The sequence below is a fragment of the Vidua macroura genome, chromosome 5 (genome assembly GCF_024509145.1).
Source record: "Vidua macroura isolate BioBank_ID:100142 chromosome 5, ASM2450914v1, whole genome shotgun sequence".
Classification (NCBI taxonomy): domain Eukaryota; kingdom Metazoa; phylum Chordata; class Aves; order Passeriformes; family Viduidae; genus Vidua; species Vidua macroura.
In genome coordinates this window covers 66,973,308-66,991,489 of record NC_071575.1, presented here as the reverse complement: position 1 = coordinate 66,991,489, position 18,182 = coordinate 66,973,308, and the positions used below count along the sequence as shown (strand labels likewise).

The 18,182-nt window shown below is 44.9% G+C and overlaps 1 protein-coding gene and 1 long non-coding RNA gene across 2 annotated transcripts; one reads left to right on the top strand and one right to left on the bottom strand.

Moving 5' to 3' along the window:
• Positions 1-3,590: 3,590 nt before the first annotated feature.
• Positions 3,591-12,845, bottom strand: PHYH (phytanoyl-CoA 2-hydroxylase). The gene is made up of 9 exons (XM_053978109.1): positions 12,466-12,845; positions 10,212-10,267; positions 9,982-10,092; positions 9,725-9,890; positions 9,046-9,127; positions 7,903-8,084; positions 6,989-7,138; positions 5,842-5,973; positions 3,591-4,609 (listed from the first exon to the last, which is right to left on the bottom strand). The coding sequence occupies exons 1-9, from the start codon at positions 12,562-12,564 to the stop codon at positions 4,556-4,558; spliced, it is 1,032 nt and encodes a 343-aa protein (XP_053834084.1). The 5' UTR covers positions 12,565-12,845; the 3' UTR covers positions 3,591-4,555.
• On the top strand, positions 12,569-14,948 carry LOC128807615 (uncharacterized). The gene is made up of 2 exons (XR_008437213.1): positions 12,569-12,651; positions 12,949-14,948. It is a non-coding gene; the product is annotated as an uncharacterized LOC128807615 (long non-coding RNA).
• The last annotated feature ends 3,234 nt before the right edge of the window (positions 14,949-18,182 follow it).

Below are 18,182 nucleotides of genomic sequence, written 5' to 3'. Positions count from 1 at the left end.
TGAATGGGTGGATGAATTTATATGCCTCACTATTTTGAGATGCTTTTCTTATGCCAGAAATTGCACTACTACCCCGATTCCTGAATACTCTGCTCTAACAACAGGGAAGCTGGGATCAGTCAGGATGGTTACAGCAAGGAGATAGTGGCAGGTGCTTTGCCCAAAGCTGTCTCCAAAATGGGCTTGGCCCAAACATCCTGCAGGACCAGCAGTTACCAGATTTTTGGGTGGCTCTCAGCTGCAGCACCCCAATGTTTGTCTCATACCCAGCACCTGCCTTTCCAGGGTTCACTTTGGTTATTCAGCCACACAAGCCATAACAGAATTTCTGAGCCACAGAAACAATCCACTGCAGCCATTAACCTGGTTTTGCTACAATTTAATCTTTATTTCAAAAACAAAATAAAATCCACATTCTCCATCAGGTGTAACAATGACTTCCCATGTAAGCTTATACTGAAACTGATTCACTGGTTGATTTTGTGCAGAAGGATGTTAAAAACTTTAAACACATAATTACACATGGAATTTTATGATATGTGTTAATATTATTGTGCCAACTATATGATATTAATATGATTTTACCAACTATATTGTTAGTAACCTTACATTAACAGTGTCAGCCCAAAAGTAAATCAAGAGAATGACTAGAAAAAATAAGTAATGCACAACTCGTCATAATCTTTCATTACCTAAACTAGCTGCAGCAATCTGATTTTGTAGGTCAGGTTTTCTTTGAAGTCCATCAGCTGTTCCACCTTGCTGCATCTATTTTCTACTAGCATTAAATACTTCTGTAATGCAGCATTTGGGGCAAGTTCCCTACACAGGGGGCAAAAAGCACATGAATCTGGCTCCTCAAGCTGATGCTCAGCACAGGTTTCCCATCCTGGTCTTTAGAGGTCACTTTAAAGATTGATTCTTTTCCTTACACTACCTTTGCTAATTTCTTCCTAACTACCTGCATTTAAAAACCCCAGCAACAACAAACCTAGAAAACAGCATCTTTGAATGCAGTATTTCCTGCTTCTTCCTGGTATGAGCAGATCTGTTTGGCCATAAAAACACCCATTAACTTACCGCTTCTTCCAAGTCTCAAACAGAAATGTACAGACAACACTAAATTAAATTAAAAGCTACAAGCTCCGAGGCACAAAACCCTGCTTGGTGTAAGCCAAAAGGCTCATTGGATTGATGTGGTGAGCAGAGAAGGTGCTTGGATGGGCGTTTCATAAACTATGTCCTCTTCTTGCAAATCCAGTTACAGAAGGATTGAATTACAGCCTCTCCTATCTAAATGGCTGCTGGCACAAGCTCGTCCTACCTGGGTTGATTTCCACTGAAAAGATAACAAAGAACATGGATGAAATCAAATTTGCCAGCCCAGAGGTGGGAATAGTGATGAGTAGAGCTGGATTTGCAGAGCTCCTGGGCTGATTTTCAGGGATGTGTGTGGAGCAAGGATGCTTCTCCAGCACAGGCAGGCAACAAGAAACCTTATCAGCAGAAAGGCCAAAATCACTTGTGAGTTACAAGATAAGGTAGTGATTTAAGATTAGCACAAGGTCTGGAGCAGCAACCGTTTTATATTTTGCATGTCCAAGTTCAATTACTTCTTTCTCCAGCTGCTCTTGGATCATGTTCTTAACATCCCTGTAGTAGCACTCTTAAGCTGGTGAGGTGACAGCTGTGTGAGGACATTGGGCATCACTCACTGCCACTTTGATTACAAATGACTGCTGGAAAAGGATCTCCTACATCCCAGATTGGCTTATAGAGTCAAATCTACTTTGAAAAAACTATAATGTAGTTAATTAAACTTGCTTTTCCTCCCCATTTCTTTTGCATGAAGTAAGACTTTGATCTACAGCACTAGAAGCCAAAGCTGGGATTCAAAATCCTTTGGCACCTACCCAGTGTCTTCACATCAAAGCACTGAGCGTGCAACCACTGTCAGCAAGGTCAGGAGTGAGACTAAATCTGACATTTCTGAACTGCTAGTCTGGAAAAGAGCACATAAATTCGAAGCAAAGTATCTTCTCTGTGTTTATTGTCTTTTACCAAGCTCCACGAAGCTTTTATTTTCAACACGTGTGAAATGTCAAGGCAGAAAAAAAAGTTTCTGAAAGACTGGGGCTTCATGCAACTGCAGATGGCCAAATAAGCAGCCAGATGTCTAATTTTTACATGGTTCTTTTTGAATCTTGGATGCTGCTATTAAAAAAAAATTAACCAAGGGCTAACATGGTTAACCTAACCTGCAGGAACATGAAGTTAGTTGAAAATGAAGTTAGATGAAACATGCTGTTACATCAATTTAGGAGCACACACATACCTCCAACACATGAACCTGAACACCTACAGCAAACCAAATTATAAGAGACATCCCACCAAGCCAGGGCTAAACTAAAACACACTATTACCAAAATAACTTGAAATATTTTGCTTTTAATTTGATTCAATTCAAGCAACATTTCTAATAGGGTAAGTTGCTTCACTAAAATACACAGCAACCCAAGCATTTCAACAGCTTCTGCATTTCCCTGTCTCCTGAAGCTCTGCGTAACAGATTTGGAAGTTTATTTCTCAAAGGTATTATTGCTACAGAAGAAGTATCCAGCAACACCACACATCCATTCTGGGAGAATCCAGCTTCATCCAACTGTGCTCTGCCCAGCAGAATGAGCACAGTGGAAGGAATGAGGACACAAGTCTCTCATCAGGTGGGACAACTGCTGAGTTTAGATGATCTCTGAGGTCATTGATGGGTTTGTTCTTCTGAAAGAGGCAATTTTAAGCTGAAATCCATAGGCAGAGATGCATAAATTTTTAAAAACAAAGGTAAACTTCTTCCTTTTCTTCTCTTTCCTAGCTATAGTAAGAGAAACTCAGTCTTGAAACTGGGAATGTGACACCTGTAGCTCTTCTCTGTGGTCACAGCTCCCTCTGCATCAACCCAGCTCCACCAGTGACACCAGACAGGGAAGTCTCCATCAGTCCTGTGCTGTGAACCAGACAGAATGCACCAAGTTCTCACAAAAATCCCATGGAAAAGACTCAGCAAAGTCACCAGAGGGATCTCCAACTCACGGGAAATTACCCACCTGGGCTCATGCTCTCCACAGGAGCTGGTCAGTGCCAGGGTTATAGAGGGCATGGGGAACCAGGACACCTAAAATCACCCACTGAGCCAGGCCGGGGGTCTGTCCTAAGCGACCCCTCATCAGACTTCTTGGTGTTGTCAAACCAGAGGCTGCTGAGAGGTTATGTCTGGCTCCAGGTGGGAACCACAGTGCAGACACCTCACTCCAGCACCAAGGGTGTAGGACCAATACTTAACTGTGCTCAAACCTCACCTTCTTTAAAAAACAAACAAACAAGAAAATCTAGATATGCTGCACAAAGATGAAGAATCACAAAACGAGGCAGAAGGTGCCACAAGAGCCCATCATTGCAGCCTTTGGTTCTTTTTTGGGTGGACTGGGAGGGAGTGGAAACAAGCTGAGTGTTGATGCTTTGCACTGGGGTGTTCAGTGACATCCCCAGCACCAGTTTCTGAGCAGCAGCAATGACACAACACAGCCCTCAAGTGCAGTTTTGCTCTGGTTTATTCTTTATTTCAAAAAATATATTCTGAAAGCAAAAGAATCTTTCAGAAAGCAAGGAAAAACACTGTCAAAGGCAAGAGGATCATTTCAGTGTGCATCACTCCACCCTGCCACCACTGCACCCCGGGGAGCATCCAAACACTTCCTCAACCTGGCAGCAGCAAAAGGCTCCTTATCCCAGACCTGCCAGACTCAAAGGATTCCCCCACTTCACACAGCCTTGGATCAGTTGTGCAAGGCCAGTGGGAGGCTGCTTTGTTGGCCCAGTAGCTCCCAACACTGTCAGACTCCTATTTCACCTGTGCCAGAGCTGCCTGGTCAGGTATGATGCCATGCCAAGCCATGCTTGAGGAACTCTACCAGCAATCATATTCCTGCCCATAAATCCCATTTTTCTCTGTGAGTGGCTGCTGTTTTCTCTTTAGCCACTTCCTTACACCATTGATTCTGCTGGTGCTAACACCCACTTCTTCATCAGCTACACTAGTAACTCCCCATATCACTGAGGGCTTGTCTGAAACTTTTTTTTTTCTTTTTTTTTTGGCACGGGAAAGGAAGTTGGAAATACTGGAAATTCTTGCATAAAATCTTATGTTGGTATAGCATCATTCTAAAGGTGTGTCATGTTAAAAACTTTTAAGAAACAAGAATGAAAACACCAAGAAAATCAAGGTGTTCTTTCAAGACTTTGATTCTTCGATTGTCTAAGACACCTGCAGCAAATCTGTTTTTCTAGGTTAAGTTTCCTTTGACATACATCAGCTGTCCAAGCCCAGTGCAATTATTATGAATTAGCATAGAACGATTTTGCAGTGGAGCATTTGGCTAAGTTACCATTACAGAGGTCAATAAAGGGAATTCTGCCTGCCCAGGCAGGGTCTGTGTTCTTCCCTCAGAGAAGCTCATTCTCAGGCCCATGTGATCCATCCTGCTCTGCACAGGGTCTTCTACAGGTTGATTCTTTCTCCTTGCACAAGCCGTGCTCTAAAGTTCCACATATCCTTCAAAACACAAATGAGACAAAGGAAAAGCACCTTGAGGGCCAGTCACAGAAAAAAATGACCAGGATTCCAGTTTACAGAGATTGTAGAGAATTACTTAGTTCTTATCATCTTGTGAAGGTGAAATAAGACCTGGGCACTCCTCTGGGAGAAAACTCCAACTCTGGCTAAAAAAAAAATCCTTAAAGCTACATGTGAACACAGAGACTTCTCTGGGGTTTGTAAGAACAACCTCATTTCCACTCAGGAGAAGGAGAGAGCCCCACTACACATCCCTTTGGATTTCACCAAGCACCTAAATAACCCCAGGAACTGAAAGTCAAGCAAGCTGTGACTTTACAGACATGAAAGATCAGCTTGCAAAACACAGCTGGGCACCCCACCACACCCAGGCACACTGCGGGGAAATGTGCAGAACAACACAAAAACGCCAAGGGTGATAAAGAAAGTCCCCGCCTCCAGAAAGCCCCAAATATTGTAAAACATGTACATTTCAAAAGAAAATTGCTGCTTTTACATCTAGACTTTACTGCCTTGATACTGGCTTTCCACACGCTTAGGACCTGCTGCAGATTAAGATATTCAGAACTCTTTCACCCCAGTAACAAGGTTTATTTTTCTTTCAGTGGCTGGATCCCTGAAGCATTTACATTTGCTTTCTATTTTACTCAATGGTCTCATTATTCAGCAAGAGTCCATTAGTCCCTTTTTTTTTTTTTTTGAGGCAGATGTATATCACTGCTGACAAACCTGCTGTAGCCCTGAGTATAAACAACTGATGTGGGATTATATTTAACAAAAAAAATCCATTTGTTATTGTGATCAGATGTGGCTGCTTGTTTTAAAAGGAAAACCCACCTACCAGTAGGAGGGAAATTGTAAGAAGTGTGGACATAAAAACTGGGCAAACACTGAAATTATTCCAACTTATAGTTTTGAATTCAGGGCAAATGACCCCATTTTTTTATTTACAAGTAGACCTTCAGAAGGAACTTCTGGAGATCAATGGTGTGAAGGGGCTGCCAGTGAACACGGCATTATGAGGAAAAAGGCCCCCAAAAAGCCTGCCAGTCATCCTCTGAACATCAGGTTTTTCATCCTGCCAAGCACCTCTGCCTGGTACAGCCTGATCTGCCAGCTAGGCATAGCAAAGAGCACCAATGTGCCACACGAGAGACTTGGGAAGGGGAACTGACCTGGTTTGTAACAAAGGACACTGAGCCAAGTCTCACCTTGAGATCCACAGAAGCTACATTGTATTTCTTGCAAACCATTTCCTGCAGCTCCTTCTCCAGGTGCTCCTGAGTTGTGTTCTTGACATCAATGTAGTGACACTCTGAGCTGGCGAAGTGGCAGCTGATGCTCTGTGTGAGGAAAGTGGGTGTCACTCACTGTCACATCAACTACAAACAACTGCTGGAAAAAACCCTTGTGCATTCCAGACTGTGGACACATCACTCCTTCCTTACAGATCATGTCAGAAAATTCCTTCCTCCTTTTCCAAGTGCTCTGGAGAGTGTCCCCCTGGAGAAATACTCCTGCTGCTGACCTCCTTCTCTTGCTCTTCTTCCTTCCCTTCTCCCCCTCACTCCCTCAGCATGAGCTGTACTACTTGATCTCAGAATATCAGCAGCTGGAGTGGAAATAGGGAGAGTCAGGGCTGGGGCAGACCTGTGTGTTCTGTAAGGGCTCTTAGTTCCTGCACCCTAGGGTCACAACCCACTTGTTTTGAATCAACCAACAAACTGCCACAGGGGCTGAAAGAAGAGGCCACACAATAGGCAAACCAAAATAAAAACAGCAGCCTGTGCTGCAGTGCCTGGATGAATCCCTTCTGAGACAGGACCAGGCCTACAAAGGAGGGCACTTTTCCCTGTTTCAGTTAAATCATCATGCATGTCAACAAATCTTTTATAGAAAAATGGGTTGTGCAATGATATAAATAAATATTATTTACTGAATGATGGAGATTCCTGTTATCCAGAGATGGGATACCAAGAAGACAGGGAAAAAAGATTAGGTAAAGTCCTGATATCTGGGACAGCTGAAAGGGAACTTTCAGAAAAGCAATTACAGCCAGACAGGCTTTAATTTAAATGTAGATTCAATATCTAATTTCTACTCCTGGTCTATTTTTCTCAAGCAGCTGCACAGCATGCTCTTCTTACAGAAGACAGATGTTTAAAAATAAAATAATAAATAAGCAAGAGACTGCTGAAGTATATTAGGAAGATAAAAACTCTTTAAAACATTCATCCACATATTCATGAACTGAGAAAGGATTCAAAGGGGGTGGGGGATAAAAATAGAGGGATAGTTGGATATTTTTTTTTTTAGAATCAAGAATATAAAAAGCTGTATCAAGGGATGTTTTCCTACCTTTCGAAAACCTGATGTCCTGTTTATCCCAGAGCCATGAATGAGCAGGGGATGGAAAAACACTGTGTCTCCCTTCTCCATGACAAGGTGAACCTTGGGAATCTTCTCCTCCTCATCAAGCAGCCCATGGAAAAGTCTGTTGGTTTTACCCTAGGAAAGAAAAAGGCTGAACTGAAATCACTCAGCTAGAATTAGAGGAAGTGCTGATTCTCAGAGCACAGCAGGGACAGCTATGAATCTGCTTTCCCCTCGAGAGAGTATTCCATATGCCAAGCTAGAAGTCTGACTTTTGCTTACTAGTCCTTCTACCTCAAGCCTGACACACAGAAAAACGATACTTTCTGTATTTTCTACAGCTGGATTTGGACAAAGACATTCTCAGCTGGAGAGAACAGAGAAGAGCACTGGGAAACCCCACAAGGGTGGACTGATGCCACTGCTGGAGTCCAGCCTTCTGCTCCTGATACAACCATCACCAATGACAATCCAGGCCAGGAAACACACACTCTTAAAAGGAAGATACCACTTGGTATTTTATTCCATCCAGCTGTTTACTGTCAGACTTCTCTTTGGGACAGTACACATGCTACCAGGCAGAAACAGGAGGAGACAGAGCCCTCAGACTTGGCAAGGGCAGTGGAAAACGCTGGCATGTGTTTATACTGTCATGCCACAACATGCTGGACATTTTCCAGGTGAAGGTGGGAACAGAGGTAAATCTACCCACATTACATGGAGTGAGGTCACCCAAGAAACTCTCTCCCAAATCAATGTCAATATTTGCATAAACAGAAAAAAGAAATCACTGAAAACCTCAGCTTTGACCTGCACATCCTCCCCCTACAGTGAGTCCTTCCCAGCCAAAATACATCCCCTTCCTGCATGCCCTTCCCAAACCCTCCATGACTCTCTACCTCCCACTCTGGATAACCATGAGGCTTCAGGGCTGTCTTGTGTGTTCCTGGCTGCACGACCAGGCAGCCGTTGTCCTGGTGAGCCCTCTCCATGGCAGTCCAGGCGCACACGATGCGGGACGCCGGCCGGAACGGGAAATAGTGCAGGTCCTGATGCATGGGGTGCAGAAAGGTCTGCTTGTCTGCAACACAGGTTCAGAAACCTTCAGCCTCATCAAACGTGACACAGCCTTTTCCTTCCTGTTAAACCACTGTGGCACATCCTAAGGAGCTGCTGCTTCCCACTGGAGTCACTCAGTGTACTCAGTGCCTGCTCCAGCCCAGCCATGGAAGCCAAGCAGGTGAGCTGCCATCCCAGCCCAAAATGGACCATGGTGGTGGCTCTTGGGTCACACAGTGAAAGCCAGGAGGCTGCTTAGCTCTGTGACCCCTCAGAAGTTTCCTTTTGCTGGCCTTCACCACCACCACCACCACACATTTTCATCACTCATTTTGGCTGCTTTCCAGTTTTGAGAACTTTAACCAGCACAGTGTTGCACAAACCTCCTCAGCACAAAGAGCTTCCAACAGCTGTGCTGTCTGCAGGCACTGGATGTACTGCTGTGATGCAAGCAGAATCAACCAGTGCTGCACCCTGCTCATGTTTATTTAGCTTTCTCTTTAAAAGAAGGAAAAAAAAAAATATCTCAATTTATGGGCTGCAGCCTCCACAGAGAGTCTCTGCCCTAGAGGCTCTCTTCCATGAAGTCTAAACATAAATAAATATTCTTGAAGTTTTGCTTATTATTCTTTTTCCCCCGTGGAAATGGAAACATCATCCACACCAGAAGAGCCTGTTATATATAATTTATATACTTATTTTGCCATCGATTTTGCACCTTAAATAAATACATTTAGGACATTTCTACTTGCCTCATTTTCCATACTATTTAGACTTTGTGCAGCCTCAAAAACTCTCCTGTGTTTTCTCATGTTGTCTCATTAAACCGAGGTAAAAAGAAAATAAACTTTCACCAAAATGGCTTTGTGAATTTTCAGTGTTATTTGGGTTTAATTTTTTTACAGCTTTTCTAAAATACTAAGTTCAATTCTGGCATACACACAATAATTCATCCATTTTCCTCTAATCCAAGTTTTCCTTACCAGAATCTGGAAGTTTGTTTATCAGCATGGTGTGCATTGCCATGATGTTTGGCCCTGTGAAGCACTCAACATATTTGAGGACCTACAAGGAAGAAAACATTAGCAAAAAAAAAAAGCAGAAACATGAAAAACAAGAGGAAATATTGCTGAGGAAGCACTGGGAGCTGGATGTTTGGCTGAGGACAACGGTACAGGAGGAGAACGTCAGGAGTGTCATCATGGAGTGATGCAGGAGAGGAGGCAGGATCTGGCTTGGTACACAAAGGGGAATGGGGGGAGGAGGCCAAGAGGGAAGAGGGAGCTGCAGGCTGCTGAGAGGGGTGGAAAAGATGGGGAGGGTACTCCCACAGAGCTATATCTGCCACATGAATATTGGCTGCAAGGCTGGATCTGCCCAGATGTTTGCCTGGATAAAACACATTCAGAACATGTGGCTGATCTGTCCCTTTAGCCTGGCACAGTTTGGCCAAGTCACATTCCTGACTGGCTCCACACCAGGGGCAGAACAGCACTGCTTTAAGTCTTCTGCCCCAACCTCCATCCATCCCCTGTTCATGCAGAACACTCTTAAAAGCTGACCTGATCTTCCTTCCTCACTTGTGTGTTTATGGGAGTGACCTGTGGGGTCAGATACCTCCATACAGGCTCTTCCACCACCACCCCCCTTTCTTTGTGTTACCTCTGGCAGAGTGCAGTATCTGAACAGCTCTTCATCTTCCTGGAAGTCCTGCACTTTATTAACCACATTTTCAGACTGACCAAACTGGGATCTCAGGGACTCATCTTTCATAATCATAATTCCTGGTGGCTTCACCTCTCTTCTACAGATCCTCGTGAACTCCTTCCTGCAAACCAGAGGGAACATCCATGTTGGAAGAACTCAACAATCTCCAGCTTCCCAGAGCTCCCCCAGACCATCAGGCAAGTGCCTCGAACCTGAAGCGCTCAATGTCCTCGTCAGAAACGAGGTTCTTGATGAGCAGGTACCCATTGTCTTCATAGAACTGCCTCTGCTCTGTGGTCAGCAGATCGTTGTCCAGGGTGTAGCTGGGACACAGAGGGACACGTTAACCATGTCTAGTGACCAACACGTGTGCTTGGGGAAGAAAGAGCTGAGCTCTGAAGGCTGTTTTGCTTTCATCTCTGCCAGGGAAGATGGAGCTTACCAAAACCTCCCTGAATGAGGAACAACACTGACTTGGGCTGAAGTAGGAATGCTTATCTGGGGTGAGAATTAAGGAATATACAATCAAGCAAAATAGATTAGAACATTATCTACAGGCATGAGTCCTTGATCCTACAGTGCTGTTCCTCTTAGAGGCAGGTGCTGTGCTGGACACTCAATGCTTCTATAATAATAAATTATAATACCAAATATTCTATAAATGAAAAGAATCTAAAACAATAAAGCAATAGAAGTAAACCTGAGGTTTCACGTTCTACAGTGTTGCAAACCCTCACCATCTCTCCAGTTACTGCAAAGACCAGGTTCCTTCCAAATGACAGGGACAGAAGGAAGAGAGGAGAGCTTTAGGCTTGTCCTCCACTTCAAGTCATTTCAACAGGTTTTAAAAAAGCATTTGTTTTCTCTTATGCAGAGACACATTCTCATCAAAAGGGCAATTAAACCCCACTTGCTAAAGAAGCCTCACAAGAGCTTTATGCATGGTATTGAAGAGTCATCCATAACAAAAATGAGCATTTTCATGCTGATCTTTTGGTCTGCACATGCATGTTTGCTTCAGGGTTTTATGAAAACCGCTGACTTTCCTCTACTGCTCATAAAACCATGAATGCTTTGGGAATGAGAAATAGGTTTCATCACACCAGTTGTATCTGTGGTCCCCACGCCAGGATGCTTAAACATTATCGTGTCAAGAGTCACATATAGTGGGAGAAGAACAACACATGCAAAAATGTTTGGCAAAAATGATGAGCCAGAGGGAGGAAAAGGTGCTGGGAACTGGATGGAAGACAGCGAGAACATGGGAGACCAGCTGGCAACTGCCACAGCAGGTCCCAGAGCAAGGAATCCCCCAACTGAGGGCACCAGTGCTCCACACACCACATTTCAGGCCTAATTTCAGTCAATATGGGACTCCTGATCATTCAGGCTCCTAAATGTCCACAGATAGCTGACAGAGACACAGGCACTGGCTAAATCCCAGCATGGGGCCCTCCTCAGCACCTCCATCTCCCCGAGTTGGGGGACAGCAGACAAGTCCACCCAGTCCTGGATTCCATTTCAGCACCTTCCTCCCAGGCTCTGCACTGCCTCTTCCTCTCACTGGTTTTGCTCTTGACACTGCAACATTCAGAGGACAAGTCTGGGTTGCTTGGACAACTGAAACCATGAGGTGCAGAAATTAAAACAAAACCAGTGAAGTGATGTACCATTTGATGTATCAAATAAATCTATTCCTATTACAGTCTGCCATTTACTTTATGCACACACCTTTCTTGCTCCAGCCCAGCTTAGTTATGTTTTTGTCCAAAGCTATTTGCATCATCACCCAGATTTAAAAACAGGTTGTGCAGCACCTCTCCTTACTTCCTGTATCTTACAACCAGGGTGTTTTTCCTGTCATTTATTCCTAATTTTGTGTTCCTACTTGCGTTATGTCAGTCTAAGTCAACAACTATCCATCTGCCTTCATATTTTTAATCGATTTGAGGACTTCTACATCCTGTTTGATCACATCTTCCTGTACGTATTATAATTCAGAGGTAACTTGTCAGCATTCTGCTCTGTGAAAAAGCTTTTTTTTTTAAAGCAACATTTATGAGAGCAGCTTTAAAAATATTCTCAGCAAGCAGTCTCCATTTAACTTTTAGAACCACGGACATATCAACGTAAAAACTTATTGGTACCCAGGTTTCCTTTGCCTTACGTTGGCAGCTTCCAACATTTCCACCTCGGTTCCCGCTCACAAAGCAAACCCTGTTGTTTTTCCTGCTGCTGCTCTACCAGTCGAGTCTGTACCTTTCAACGGAATCTGTGACTTGCCGTGCAACTTCTAAGTCATGCGGAGTTGAATCTCTAGGAGGAAAATTCGCTGCAGGGAAGCCTCTGGCTCGGTGCTGGGGGGGCTGTGCAGGGGCACTGCCGAGATTCACATCCCGGCTCCCCACAGCCTGCGGGGCTGAAGCTCAGGGAGAGGCTTTGGGGTGGGACAGGTACTGACCCCAAAATTCCACTCGGGGCTGCCACGGAAGCGCTGTCCTCGGCACCAGGACACAGGGCAGGACTCGCCCTGTGTGTCCCTCCCAGGCCGGTGTCCCTGTCGGACAAACCACGGGCCCACAAGGCCGCGGGGGGCGAGGGGCAAAGCGCGCCGGGCTGGGCGAAGCGGAGCCCCGGCCCACGGGGGGCCTCCGTGCTGCTGCCGCCCCTTCCCGATCCCACAGCAGGAAGGATACAGGAGCCGGGGCCGCTGCCGGCCGCGGGGAGAGGTGCCGCAGGACGGTGTCCAGCCGGGCCGCCCCGCGCCCCCCGAGCCGCTCCCCGAGCCGCTCCATGACGCCCAGGCGGCCTCAGCGCTGTCCCGGCCGGGGCGGAGCCGGGGCCGCCGCATGCTCAGAGCCCGAGCGGCCTCAGAGCCCCGGGTGAGCCGGGAGACACGGGACGGCGGTGGGAAGGGCCTGAGGGAAGCCGGGGCGGGCCCGGTGCCCTCAGAGACCGGATCCGGCCGGGCGCCGCGGTCCCACGGGTGTGCGGGGCGGGAGGAGGCCGTGACGGACCCTGCGCCCTCAGAGCGCCGGAGCCGCGGGCCGGCAGCACCCCCGGGCAGAAAGGGCCTGAGGGAGGCCAGGCCGGGCATGCGGAGAGCTTGGAATTTTCCGTGCGGATTTCTTTACGTTCTTCCTCCCGCTTCCCCTCTTTTTCCCATTCTCTGCCAGCAGTGAATTTCATCAGCCCCGTGTGGAGAGCAGCGCTTGGCACAGTGCACTCTTGAGGCCGGCATGGATCGATGCCTTATCTCCTGTCTCCAAGGAAACTGTCAGAGTTCGCCTCTTCCCTCCATGAAAACGTTTGGAGAGATTCTTGCAGCCCCAATGTGAAAACAGATCTCACAGCTGCCAGGTTGTCCATAAAACCCTCGCTCATGAGCAGTCCAGGCCCTGTTCCCAAAGAGGCACCATCACAAGTCTCCTGTAGCTCCAGGCAGGCCCATGATGACAGGGTGTGCAGCAAAATTCTGCTTACAGCTGCTTTAGGAAGCTTAATTCCCATTCTGCAACAGGTTTTGCTGGAATCTGGGGTGATATGTTGGTGGATCAAAAACTCAGCTGTCCATACACTAAGCTTCCTGTTAGTGATGCAGATGAACAGAAGCCAAGGCATGGGTAGGAAGGGCTCCTGTACATAACCTGTATCCTGGAAGCTGGTTCCCTTTAAAACTCAGTGGCCAAAGTCCCACTGATTTAAGTAACCTACAGCAGGTTTACTGCTCTGGTCAGTGATGCATTCGTGTTTATGGCTCTTATGGTATGTTTGGTGGAGTCACTCCCTTCAGCGGCATAACAGAACAGGCTGTTCACAGAAGTGGGACAAACAAGGTTGGGAGCCCAGGAAAAAAATCCTCTCTAAACAATTTTGTTTAGTCACAGAGGCAAGAGTGAAGGTGCAACAGCAGCAGCAGTGACAGAGTGACAGCACCTTTCACTGCCAACAAAATCAGACCTTTGACTCCTGAGCCATAGGAAAACTCTTAGTCATAAGAAAACAGAAAGTTAAAAGTCCCTCAAATCAAACTAGTGAGGGTGAACAGAAAAAAAAGCAACAAGAGTAATAGCTTTATTATTGAACTCCTAATTATAACTGCATTGAAAGGCCTATATATAATTTAGATCTATGCTGCAATTGCTTTCACAATCCAAACTGAAACAGGAACCTCAATAAATCTCATCTATTTCAAAGTTTAGGTAAAAGCCCCATCAAAAAGATGAAGCAGAATAATACTACAAATGCCTGTTGTGGCATGGACCTGTTTGCAATATAGATACTTCTTCCACAGGTATGTGTTTGACAACATCTTATGCAAAGGTGTCTTTCATACCTGTAAAAAATGAACAAAAAGTAGGGATTTGGCTGTACTGACTTAGGAGAACTAAGATGCTTTTATATATACATAATATACACATAAATATAGATGGAATCATAGAACATCCTGAGTTGGAAAGGACCCACAAGAGCCATCAGTCCAACTCCTGGCCCAGCACAAGACAAGCCCAAGAATCCCACCCCGTGCCTGAGAATGTTTTCCAAAGGCTTCTTGAATTCTGTCAGCCTTGGTGCTGTGACCACTTCCCTGGGAAGCCTGTCCCAGTGCCCAACCATCCTCTGGATGAAGAATCCTTTCCTAATATAAGTATTTTTAAACAAGAAGAGCCTCAAAAACCCTAATATCTCTGTGCATTAAATACCATTATTCCTTTTACATACAACCTCTCTGGCAATCTCTACCAGTGACTCCCGTGTCACAGGACTGCCCTGTTGTATTCTATCACACACCAAAGAACTCAGGACACCTCGCCCACCTTGGCAGGAGCAGCGGGTGGCTGAGGTCATTGCCCTGTATTTGTACCCTCCTGCTGATGGATCGAACTCTAACACAACAAAAGATCGATCTCGGCCGCTGCGGGCACCACACAGTGACACGGGGGCTGCTTGCGGTGTAGCCACACCCCCTAGAACTACAAGTGTGTGGACACCTAAAAAAAAAAAAAATCCTTTGCATCTAAACAGACCAGAGTTAATATTTTTCAAACCCATTGATAAGCATCACTGAAATACAGACTGAATCTCATGAACCCAGGAAAAGAAACAAGGGAGAAATTTTCTTTGTTAAGGAAACTGATGGTGGCATTAATCATTGTATTAAAATGGATGGCATTTAAGAGAGGCTGTGTCTTTGCAAAGTACTTTTACAGCTATGTCTGTCAGTTTCCTGAATTTTATAGAACATTTTTATACAGATGGTTTGCATTTGGCTTTTTGTTTTAATGTTTTCTGTTCATTAAATCACAAAACTAATAAAAACTAAACGATTGAGATTCCTCCAGCAGCACAGGAACATTCCTAATGCAGAGTCTTATAATTTAATAAGCATCTCAATTGACTATTAAAATCCACATTATGATCAGAACTGTAATTCCAAAGATGAGGTCTTCTGAAAGCTTAATTTACTGTGGTGGCAAGTGGCAGCTGCTCCAACTCAGCAAAATTAGCTTTTTTAACTGAGATGCCAGGGAAAACAGATGTTGATGAGACAATAACAACAAAATCCACCACCAACACGCAGGTTCATTTCTCATCACCAGAGGAGTCAAGAAGGGCTTCTATGGATGGTAGAAGGGAGAAGGAGGGAAAGGGAGATACGGATTAACCAGAGAACAAAATAAGGGGCATAGTGACAAAGGACATGGAAAAGGTCAAGGGTCTCGATGACTTCTCTGCCTTGGGCTTTGCTTCAGTTCCTGGCCTCTGCTGAATTCCAAGCTTTGGGCAACCCTTACCCTAAGGAGGAGCTACTGCCAGGCTTCTCTGCAGCTGTCCCAAACTTCTCAGCTGGGGTGCCCACCCATTCCTTATTGACACATCCCTTTGGAAATACCAGAGACAGCTGGATCCACCAGTGCTCTGAGCAGAGAGTGTAAGAACCCCAGTTGTGGTTGGCTCTGGTGGTGCCAGTCAACCTCAGCAGCCAGTGAGCCAGAAAGGAAAAGTCTCCCTCATGGACATGTTGCTCCTATTGATGTCCACAGCTCCTCAAAGGGACCCCATTCTCCCTCATGATCACCCAGCTGGGAAAAAACACCTACCAAAGGGCTGAACAAGAGGGTATTTTATTACCTTTCTGCTTTTTAAGCACCAGTCACAGGGGTTGCAATCACATCTGGTGGTCAGAATGCAGACATGAACTCAGGTGGCTCTTCCCAACTGTTCACCTGACTTCCAGTGAAAAATCAGTGAAGCACTGAATATCAGCCACTGTGCCCACCCAACTCCCCTATGGCAACTCAGGTTTGCTGCCCTCTCACCACAGCAGTCATATTAACTTTCATTATCTCCTTATTAGAAAAGGTTTAATCCTGAATTTCAAGCAGAACATGAAATCAAAAAATACATAACAAAAAGAACCAAACTATTCTGGCTTTATATATTGCCACAGATTTAAAGAATGTTGTTTTTCCCTGATGCAGGAGGAAAGCAAAACGCTGAGGAAAACAACAGGCTAAAGAGCAACAACTGTTACAAACTTTCCAAAAATATATGTTACTTATCAAATGTGTTGATTAACCTAGTGAATATTTCGATTATTAAATGCTTTCTTTTCAAAGAAAGATTTTTCTTCTCCACTTTTTTCATAACTTGGATGGAGTTTTACAAGCAGGAATGGGAGCTGGTGCATGCAGAGATTCCTGTGTATGCGAACGAAGTACATTATGTTTGTATAAATGACTGGACATGGCTACTAAAAACAGCTTTTCACTGTTGCTGTCTCACAGCTTTTTGACACCAGCATCTCAAAACCCCCTTCATTTAAGAGGAATCTCGAAGTGTCTTGCTTAATGGTGAAGGATTTAGGACTTGCCAGTCCCTTACAATATATCCTCCTACAGCTCACTGGGATCTACCATCTCTGATTTAGCAAAACAAATCATGAAACTTGGTCAAAAGTGATGCTCACAGAGGACTTCCCAAGTTATCACCCACTCAGCGGCGCACCAGGAAGCGCTTTGGGATGTAAATTCCAGCCATCAGGAAGCACTGGGAGAGAGGTTTTTAAAACGGCTCACCCGAGAGGTTTTCCTTGTAGCTGCTTCCAGCGGCCACAACAGGAAATCTTCCTCCGAAAGTCCAGATATAAGCAGCCTCCTTCAGACACCTTCCCTTGGAGATGGACCTTCTGCCATGCAGGGCAAGGGCAAGTGTTGGTTTCACACCTGGCTGATTATCACAACAGCATCGACCGACAAGGACCTTCTTCTGCTGGAGGGGAATTGACACACACATCCAGTGCCAGTTTCAACCACAACTGACCTTTCTGCATGCACTCCCATGCAGAAGAACTCAACTGTTCTGCACCCATTCGATCTACTTAAGAGTTTTTTTTTTTAATTAAAATAACCTATATAGATACAGTCTTGCCCACGACCATAGAGAAAATGAACAGAACAAACATCACAAAACAGCAGGAAAAAAAAAGGAATTAAATCAGTATTTTTTGCACAACTGGTTTTTGATACTTTATTGTCAGAACTGCCGTGAAAAACCTAACAGTTTTTTTTTTTTTTCCTCAAAGCAAAGTCAGCAAAACTTGGTTACTGCTTTGAGGTTTTGTGGTGAACCCACAACTCTCAGACTTCTTTTCCAGGAAAAGGAGCGTGAGGGACAGTGTGGTTTAAGCTACTCACAAGGGGGGGATGAAAAAAAAAACATTATAGCTTTGCAAAAGGTGTCTGTTGAAAACACTACTGAGTGGAAAAAAGATGAGCCAAGTTTTGTCAGAGATGCCATTATGAGGAAGACTGGAACTTTAAACTGTGCATGATGCACAAGATTCGATCTGACCCAGTAACTCGTTTTTTATAGATGGAAGCCTTTGTAATTCTTGCTGCCGTAACAATTATCCAAGATTTTCTTCTTGCTGTTCTGAATATCAAGGAGCAAATTCCAGAACCTGGGAGAAGCTTCATGAGCGGGTTCAGTGCAGTTCAGGACAGCAGGGAGTGTCTGGGCAGAGCAGGGTCAGCAGTGAGGCTGCTGCAAGAGGCAACTCCCTGTGCTAGCTGGGAAAATGGGCTCCAGCATCCATTCCACGAGCCCTCCTCTTGCTGACAGCAGGCACAGGATCACTTGCAGGGGAAACAATTCAAAATGTTGCAGACTTGGTGCTGGTAATAAAATAAACAAAACCAAGTGGGTAATATACTTGGAGATAACCTACGTGCCCTCAGCTTTACAGAGGTTACCACTGGACATCACAGCTTGAAGAACTGATTCAAGGAGTGATCACAATTATCAGTATAATCACACATGCAATAAAATTAAAAAAAATTAGGATTTCTCCTCTTTCTAGTGAATAATTCTGATAGGAATCAAAAAAGTTCATGCACTTATACAAGAGCAA